At 30.9% G+C, this 10,596-nt stretch overlaps 1 protein-coding gene across 1 annotated transcript in view; it reads left to right on the top strand.

Annotated features, from left to right (window-relative positions):
• Positions 1-452: 452 nt before the first annotated feature.
• LOC130442822 (DNA-binding protein D-ETS-4) overlaps positions 453-10,596 on the top strand; it is a 53,278-nt gene continuing 43,134 nt past the window's right edge. Inside the window, exon 1 of the mRNA XM_056777185.1 lies at positions 453-630. Within this exon, the coding sequence (XP_056633163.1) occupies positions 592-630 (39 nt within the window). The 5' untranslated portion in view covers positions 453-591. The remainder of the gene's footprint in view (positions 631-10,596) is intronic.

The raw sequence follows: 10,596 nt of genomic DNA, 5'->3' as shown, positions 1-10,596 counted from the left end.
TATCAAGTCTCTGAGGTAAATCTGACAAATCAATAGTAAACAATGTATTTAACATTCACAAATGATCCTTCAAACATGAAGTTTTCAAAAAGAAGTAGTATTTAAATGAAGAATACGAGACCGCACACTTCATACGATGACTATAATTTAAAAATTCCCATGAAACTTGTTTTGGAATAGTGTGAACGTCTCCAAAAAAACTTTGCAGTAGGTGAGTATATAAAATAAATATCCTCAAGTCCTAAGACACAGATTTTTTATCGCAACCCTACCTGTAGGTACAACTGCAATTATTACATAGGTGTGCTGCAGAATGCATGTTGCTAAAAAGCGGTTCGGAGACCATCAGCTAGTACGTGAATAACGTCTTGTTTTTGTCTTTCACTTCTCGAAAAAGTAGGCCGTGCCTCGATCACCGCGACTATCAACATTAAGTTGTTAGCTATCAGAGAGCGAGGTGGTTCGCGTTGCGATTTTTATTTAATTTCGATGCGATTTTGTTTGATATTTTATATTAGTTGAATTTTTCTAAATAATTACTTAATTTCGTGTGCTGTGAAATACAGTTCCGGAAGGTATTTAATTTTGAGAATGGTGCTATTTACGAAGAGTCAAGAGATGGAAGACACGGTAAGTGTGCTGCAAATATATTTGTAACTTCAGTAAGAGGTTGTACCAGGCGGTATCAGATAGTTAGTAGTTATGCCAGCAACCTCCACAGATATTTATATACTTGATTATGTAGTGTACAATAGTAAATATGAGTTATATTGTACAGGATGTTTGAGAAAAAACTAGTTATAATTATAAACATAAATTCATATTTATACTCATATGATATTGTTGTATTTTTGACATTTCAACTAAGGTGACAATTTCCAAACATCTGTTATTTGAATGCTATTCACATATTCAGTCATAAAAAATACATAAATTTGACAACGAGTTCAAGTTTTCCTAATAATTCAGGATATTAAGTCCAAAATAATATTTTTCAAACATATACATGTATTTTCACATAATATATTGAATTATAAATATTACTATCAAGACCATTTACTCCTCAGTGATTAAAAAAATTAATTTTTTTAACGACCAGTCTTACATTTCTCAGTTCATTTCATTTATAAGCTTTTGTCATGTCATACTCATTAAATATCCTCAGAAAAAATTAATTTTAGGTTACAAATCGAGGGTTATGGCTGGTATATCCCTCTTGCAATCCATCCACCTTGAAAACTTGCAGTTAAGTAATTTGAAGAAAACTCATTAAGATTTTGACTTAAGGCAAATTCAATAACTATAAACTAATGAAACTTTAGTGGTATTGAAAATGGAATTATGCAGTCTTAGGGGTCGCTGTTGTAAGTTAATAGATTACGAAAAATTAAAAATACATGTATTCAAAGTGTATTAAGTAATATACGTTAAAAGGTTATATTTGAGTAATGGTGTACCCTATATATATATATATATATATATATATATATATATATATATATATATATATATATATATATATATATATATATAATTCTAATTGATTCGATTCAAATTATTTGAACGAAATTGAATTCAATTTTTTTTCTAAACAAAACTCTAAAACTCTATGAACACAATGTAAACACCAATCAATCATAGTTTAAACTCTACTTTTTTATGAGAAAGAAGACAATTGGCAACTTTCATTCTATGTGCATTGAATCCATTCATAAAAAAGTAAAATGAAATCTCGAAAATTTATAGTTTCTTGAATAATAGTACAATAAATATTACAAAATATAATACGTAAGAAACAACAAATACTTTGCTAGATAAGTGTCGTTAAGGATAACTTCATTAGATGAAACCTGTTTTCCAATTTAACCCTTTCAAGTGACAGCGACCACACGTCAGGACATATATGACGTGGCTAAAACTTTTTGAGCGATCAAAAAATTGTATGCTTTCGTTCGACCTGCGTCAGTTAAGGCAGTTTTAATTATTTTAATTTGTAACGATACGATCATTTTATAATATAAAAGGATAAATTAATGAGTCTTGGGAACAAGATCATATGTTTGTAGAACATGGGACTCAAAAACTATCATAATAAAGATATTATTCGGCTTTCAATTCTTGATATACTATTTAAAAATCTTCTTTATTGTCTCCACCTAAAAATAACAGCTCCCTTTTTTATCAGCATTCAACAAGAATAACTTCTGTAGCAGTCTTTCAAGAAAATAGAATCAATCAATCTTTGAATCGCGGCAAAAACATACTGAATATCAGAAGACACGCACAATACAATCTTGTTCTGATGTTTCAGTCGTACCGTTTCGAACACAGTTTCGACTCAATTCGCATCAAGAGTAACCTTAACTTGAAAAAAGCTAAATGCTTCTTCATTCACAGTTTCTAATTCGAATCTGAATGCTGCTATTTTGTTGTTTATATAATCAGTAAAATGTAATAAACATAATTTCCACTCCTAACCGTAAACCAGAAAATCAGATGCCGTATTTACAATAAATGATACAAATTTCAATCCGAAGAATCACATAACCAAGAGAACAGTGGTTTTTTCTTTCGAAAACAAATGATCAAACTTTGTATTATATTTATTATTATTCTCATAACATACTGAGGTGATAGTAGATTCGTCTAAAATATATGGATTTTGGTTACCATAAGATGGGAAATAGAAACTGAGAATAGGAAGATATATTTTGCGATCTTAAAAACAAACCATTATATGTATGTCTTTGAATACTTTCTTCCTTCTTTTAAGAACTGTTAAATTTGTGAAACTTTCTCAAGCATGAGTAATTCCAGAGATGGCACCTTTCAATATTTTTTTGTTATATATACAACCAAATGGTACTAATATGGAGAAAATGTAGTAATGTAAAGGGACGATCAGGTTAAATTAGAAAATAAAAGTAAAAAGATCACACGTTAATTTTATACTACATTTTTTTTTAATTTTCCTATTTTTGAGAATATTCATACGATTTCCACTAGATGTTGCGAGCTATACTGTTTGCAGAACTCGTTGAGTTACTCACGAAATTCTTATTTAATTAGTGAGTGGCAAGATTGAGGCAAATCCAAAATATATTTGAATATATATGAACTTCGAAATATTAGTTTTTAAATATGTGAATCCTAAATTTGCCAGAGTTGAAATCGATTATAAGTAGAACTTTTATTAGAAGTGAAAAGTTCGAAATAAAAACAGTAGTTTTATTTCATTATTGAAATTGCACACATTTATAGTGACATTAAAAAATTTTGAAAATTTGCCCCGTCCTATATACATGGTATGGTATATACTGTTATGTTTTTTTACTTATAGGTTTGTTTCAATTTCTCGAAATTGAGTCAAATCATTAAGACAATATACTATAAAAATACCAAAATAGATAAGAAATATAGTAATATTTATTCGATTTCGAGCGAATCTCCTCATAATTACCTGAATATTGTATAAAAATCAAACCTTACAACCGTTTGGAAATGATAAAAATATACATAGAATTTGAAAATTTTGTGTGATCACAAAATTTTTTATTTTATATGCCATTCACATACTGCATATACCGCATATACTTCATGTAATATATCGTGTAATAGATTCATGAATAGCCATATAACACCAAGTTAATAACGGATTAAGATATTATACACTGTTAATTACATTTTTATAATCATTAAAAATTCTAAGTTCTACAAATTACAAATGCAATTAGTAAGTTACATTATTGGTACATACAAACATTTGAATTCAAGCATAAGTGGCGAACGGTTCTGAATTTTAATTTAAAATATTGGTTCTGTTTTGTTTTATACACCACTGCTATATTTGATATTTAGGAAATACAATTTTTTTATGATAATAATGCCCATACCCCATTAAACGATTTAGTCCGTTTCCGTTCCGCTCCACATCGGCGTTTCCAAATTTTACTTTACTCATTGTATGTGCCAAAATGAGTTCTAAAGGTTTAAACTTGAGCAAATACAACGTATTGGTTATAACTGGCTAAATATAGATTGATAGTTGCGATTAACTTCATTTTGATTAAATAGTATCCAAAGCCTATCTGACGTAGCTATTGCTGCATACAAACTTTTCGTGGAAATATGTCCACTACAGGGACTATGATGGAAAGATTTATCCATTGTTCAATTTTATTGAAGTGTTTCATACAAATATGCTTGGAAATGCTTCAATGATGATAATTGATAGTGAATATATTTTATGCCACTACGTTCTTAAATATTCTTTAAATAATTGGGACGGCAATGCCATTAGATATTCCTTATTTTCAAACTATATGGTGTATGTATGTTACTATTTATATAAAAAACAATAATCCATAATATTTATTGTTTATGTTTGTTTTATCTCGGTTTAAATGATTCAAAAGCGACAAGGGTTATCACAGATGATGTGAGTTGTATATTAACAAGCAGTAATAAGGTCAAACAATTACTTATGTACTGCTTATTTTTAATTGAATTGTAGTGTTAATGTAACAAAAATAACTTATAAAATCTATTAGTGATAGGGAGGATCCATGATGCTTTTTTGCTATATAATTGTGGATGTCCTTATTATGAGTAAGACTAATGCTGAAGTTAATAATTGGAATCAGAAGTCACCAGATTGTTGTAATAATGATAATAAAGCAGAGTAGTAAAATTGTTGGGTAATCTGTTTATCAACAGAAAGCATTTGGGGTTGTTTTCAATAAATTCCATCTTTCTCATGAAGAAGCAAATATGACCATACCAAGATAATGGGGAGGAATGGGGGATAAATTCTATGGATAAGTAGAGAAATCAAAACAGCATATACAAGAAGAACGAACTATTGTAGAGACGAAGTAGGAAGCTTCTGAGAACACAAAAGACAAACTAGTGGTATTTATTCTACACAACAATAAAATGATGACAACGAAAGTATACAGGAAGAAAGTCGAAATAATGGGGATTAAAATGATGAAAAATAATTTGCAGCTGAGAAGAAGTTTACATAATTATAAATAATTAGGAGAAAATGTAATCATAAAATATGGTACAAAAAAATTACAAAATAAAGTACAACCTTTTCCACAGTTTGGGGCAAGTTGAGAAAATGCCAGATATACAGGAAAAGGCACTAATATTCCCAATTTATAAAGAAAGAGAAAAACCAGGTGCGATCGTTATCGCATCGTTGGAGGATACCAAAGAGATTTTAGAGCAGAACACCAAACGAGCCTCAGCGAATGGAATGATCAGTACTTCTAGATATTTTAAAAGCTTATTTCCTAATCAGCTTCCATTACTTTACGTGGAATGGTACGATTTTTTAGCCATCTCTCTGTTATACCTGGTGATGGCTTACAGTGAATTTACTGGAATCACAATTTAGAAGTTCCTATCATATTCTCTGTATTATATCATTTTCAATGGTATTTATTTTCATATTCCTCGGAATCACAAGTTGGTTATTGTTGATATAATATTATGGTTATTATTAGAAATTTCAATAGGCGTGAATCCAATCTAATTATAGAAACTAATAAATTAATCGAGGCGGAACAATAGTTTTGGAAAATACAAACTATCTGGGAAGCAAAAATTGAAAAACCGGATAAACAATAATAGTTCTATATCCCGATTTTTTTATTATAATGAGTATAATAAATTGAAAGTCATTTGAATAAAAAAATTGTATAGTTAGAATCAGTATTGGAAAAACCTGTGCAATTGACATTACGTAATGTGATCGATTTAATAGACTTGCCAACACTTGAATAACCATTAATTTTAATTCAATTCAATTGTATCTCATTTTCCTCTTTTGAAGATCGATCATGCGTGGTAACCATAGACGTTTCAAAAAAATGTTCCTAGAATTATTTCCTCTAATTTTATTATTTAGGACAAAAGCTGAATAATGACATTCCGTTAAGCTACGATGTGATCATAAAAATAACGAAATCAGGAAATTATTTCTATGAATATTTAAAATAAAACTTTTAATACTCAAAGCATTCGAATAAAATTTCTGACTGCTATTAACTTAATTCTTTTGATATAAAAATTACCTTGTGTATAGATTGTACCATATAATCGTGTAGTGAATGGTCTGTTGTTTTTGTTGCTTTATGGTAGCTTTAACTATATCTTGTACCTATGTTGTGTAGACAAGAGAAACAGTAAGAAAACCAGTTGGTATTCTTAGTATTATTCCACATATTGTACATAATTATACAATTCACTCAGACAGCAATTTAACTGTAGTTTCTATCAATATATGTCTATCTTTGTCAAAGTTTACTAGATGTAACATCTACTAAAGTTCATCTATTTTTTCAATAAAACTCAGTACTTCTCTTTATATCTGGAAAGAACTATGTGTGAAAAAAAAATATTGGCGAAATCCTCACCATAACTTTGGTGGTATATTATATCACCCAATAAGTCGTGTGACTGACACACAGATGATGCTGCCATTGTCAAATCCAAGTTTATGAAGTAGCAGCTTTCAAAAGACTATATGTAAAATTTCATGACATTTCGATTAGTCAGAAAGAAGTAAAAGCCATTTAAGTGAATCTACTTCTGTTATTTTCAAAACCATGGATTCAAAACAACTTCATGTGTTGATTTATCATTGCTTCTTGATGAAAAAATACTGTACGAGACCCTGTTCCATCGAAAAGAACCTTTTCTTATTGGTTTGCTGAGTTTAAACGTGGTCGTACAGATGATGGTGCACGTTCTGATCATCCAATTGAGGTGGTTAATTCAGAAAACATCAAAAAACTCCACACAAATCTAATAATAAAATGAAATTGCGTGAGGTAGCTGAGGCTGTAAAGATATTAGAAGGCAGTGTGTTTACAATTATGCATAAACATTTGACCACGAGAAAGCTTTCCTCAAATGGGTACAGTCGACCAAAAACCACAACGAATTGATGATCAGAGCAGTATTTGACCATATTTACACGTAATAAATCAGATTTTTGCGTCGTTATGTGACAATGGATAGATCATGGATCACTTGACTCCGGAATCAAAACGATCACTATCTTAGTGGACTGCAGCCAGTGGACCACGTCCAAATGCACAACAGTCAACTGAAAAGGTTATGGCTTCATTATTTTGGATTGCGCATGGAATATTGTTCTCCAAAAGACACAATCAATAGCGAATACTACATAGAGTTGTTGTATTGATTGAATAAAAAATCAAGGCAAAAAGGTCTTATAAGTCGCAGAAAAAAACATTGTTTCACCAAGACAATGCACTGATTCATAAGTTCATGGTAACAATGGTTAAAATGAACGAATTACTTGCTTCCTCATCCACCTCATCCCTTAGTCTTAATCCCCAGTGATTAAAGGCTATTCGCTGATCTCAAAAAAATGCTCGCCGGTCAGAAATCCAACTCAAATGAAGAAGCAATTGCTGAAACTGAAGCCTATTTTAAGGCAAAAGACAAATCATTTCACAAGCACGGCATCGAGAAGTTAGAGAAGCATTGGAATAATTATATTGTTCTTGTAAGAGATTATATTGATGAATGAAATCGATTTTTGACAAAAAAATGTTTTTCTTAGTTAATCACACGACTTATTAAGTGATGGATAGTTCTATCCTATAGTCCATATTTTCCATAAAGCTGAGGCATAATTGATATTTATTGTGGTTAATGTACCGAACTATCTCATTCTTAAGCCTTTGAATGGTTCGTATCTTATTAAGTTTTTTTATTTGGCAGTTGATTCATATCGCCGCGATGTCATTTAATTCCTCCTTATTCTGTGGCAGTGGCATCGTCTTGCTGGTATCAGACCCAGCTCCATATCCTCAATTTCTGTCCAATGATTATTATCTCGCCATAACTAAAACTATTCACGCTAATTAGGACTTTCGACAATCAGTCGGTGATTCTTTTTTGTCCAAATTCGGCAATTCGCTCTGTGTAAATTCACAACTCATTTGTCTGTTCTACCAGCCTATTGGCGTATTACTGTTGATAAAAAAGGTCAGTAGGCTTCCTCTCTTGATCAATATAACCTTGTGGATGGGTAAGTTTAAGTCTCTATTCAACATGCGCATCACTGATGTGAGATATGAGATGTTAATTGTTGAGTACGACAGCAAATCGAAGTTAACCGCTATTCTGCGACACTATCGCGAACATTAACAATGTTTTTTATAGAACGAATTGAACGAGTATACATAATAATATAACCACAGGACTATTCGAAAACTATGATCAGGTTAATCAGGTCATAGTCATATAGGTAGAGCCTGGTAGACCGATGCGTAGATATGATTAGTTGGTGGGTTGTTTTCTTTGTCTATAGTTTTTCGAACTCAAAGTTGTTTGTTCCCCTAATATGGCTGCTTCCTATTAATTCTTGTAAACTGTGTGTGTCATAGATAGGTTACTAAGGTTTGCGGTTCTCATACTTAAAAATAGCTTATTAGTATTAAACTTCAGTGCAAAAACCGTGTGTGATGGGAAATAGTTGAAAACTGCTCAATAACTTATTATTACAAAATTAAATAACCAATAAAAATTTTGTATATGAAAAAGTAATTTTGAATTTTCCTCCGAAAATTCAACACGAAACTGTGATCTATATCTCGTTCTGGGTTAGGATCCGCAATTTGGTGATGGTGATCTGCCTGAACCCGAGTTAAGGTTTCTGAAAAGTCCTCATTTGTGTGATAACAACTGCTTAATGTGGCATAGAACCAAAAGAGAGTTTTATTTTTTAAGCGCCATTGAGAGTAACAGTAAAAATATGCTAATTACTAACCAAAATATAGGTACATTGCAAATAACACTTTATAGAAAGTAAATATTTGCGAAAATTATATCCAAATAACGGTCATTTTTATATATTGTTAAAAGTTGTTAGTGATTTACGCGACATAGCATAACTGAAAATGTATGTATAAATTTGAAATAGGAACTGGAATTTTTCAAAAGATGTATATTTTTAAGGATCCTTAGGAATAAATGTGTAGACAAAATAATGCTGAATATCTATTTACATTCATATCGTGTCAATACATAACGTCTTCAATTCCATATTCAATTCCATTCAATTCTATTCAATGCGGATATGAGAAATACGCGAAGACTACGTATAGCTCTCCCGATTGATATTTGACGAGGGTGAGTCAAATATTAATCGGGTGAGGCCTGACCCTTGAGGTACTGGAGTGTGACAGACAAAGAAAACTTAACCCTAATCTAACGTATTTTCATTTAACAACATATGTGGGTTATATATCAATTAAATTTATTTAACTGCTTAATTAGTTGTTAGTCAGTTACATTACTTAATACAGTAAGTAAGTTTCATCTAATCAGTAAGAGCTGATTTGTTGCTTAGTCAAATATATCTAATCAACAGCAAGACGTGGTTCTTGGTGGTGTACACTTTCTTAGCCTCAAGGGCCATGTTTTGTCTTACCATCGTCAAACATTAACTTGTGGGACCTAAGCAATCTTCGGTATATTCTACGCAACCTTCGCAATACCGTTAACTGTATATGGATGTAAGAGACTACTCGTGTGGAGAAAACTTGTACGTTTTTCAAATCTTTCATATTTCCAAAATTTTTTAATTTATGAATAATGAGAATAGTTGATCAATTATCGTCCCTTCTGTCATATAATCTGCTGAAATCGATTTGTATCTTCCCTGGCTTTTCATCTGCCTATTTCTCATATTTTCTTTCTTATATGAAATCACTTGTTGCATAATTAACTTGTTGCTAAAATTGTAGAAATGAGAGTAATTGTACAGTCATGCATAAATCGCTGCTCTAATTCGATATTCAAATAAAATTAGAATAATGATTTCAATTTAAAATAGTAGGTTGGCCTGATACGGCGGCAAGTTGAGATTTGTAATATTATAAAAGTAATACCGTCAAGGTCATCCGGTTCGGTTTTCCCAAAAGAATAACGTAATCACTTCTTTCAAGCATTATAATCAACAAAAAAAAAAGAATGTCGGCCAGCGATTTATTTCCTTGATATTTTTGCAGTATATTTTTTCGCTAAGTTATGTTGCTTATTGAGAGCTTGTCTTTGTTATTGTTGGCAGGACAATCTAATCCAAGAATGTGAAATATTTAGATATCTGGTTGATATTAAGGAAGAGAAACTGTTGTTTTAGAAGGTTAAATTTTTGTAAAAGTCTCCGATTCGCATTTAAAAAATAATTTAATTCGATAAACCATTGTTTCCCAACTTTTTTTGTTTCATAGACCATTTTCACAATTACTAATTTCCAAATCTCGAAAAAAAGTGAAAACTAGATCTATCTATGAAAACTTGCGTGGTGGCTGAGTTTCAACGACGAATCAAATAATAAAATCAACTAAACTAATTTTCAATTGAATTTCAATTAATTGTGCTGTGAGTGGATATCAAAAATCCAAAGTTGGCCTATTGAAAAAGTGACTCCATCCAACTTTACATTTTTGAAATCTACAGTGACTCACAGTACTAGAACCAATCAATTCTCACAAATTTTCTTTAGAAAACTTCCCATTCGAAGTGATAAAAAGAAATATTTTCTTG

This window comes from Diorhabda sublineata, chromosome 1, assembly GCF_026230105.1.
Source record: "Diorhabda sublineata isolate icDioSubl1.1 chromosome 1, icDioSubl1.1, whole genome shotgun sequence".
Lineage (NCBI taxonomy): Eukaryota > Metazoa > Arthropoda > Insecta > Coleoptera > Chrysomelidae > Diorhabda > Diorhabda sublineata.
Note: the sequence above shows the minus strand (reverse complement) of the source record. Positions and strands in the feature narration are given on the sequence as shown.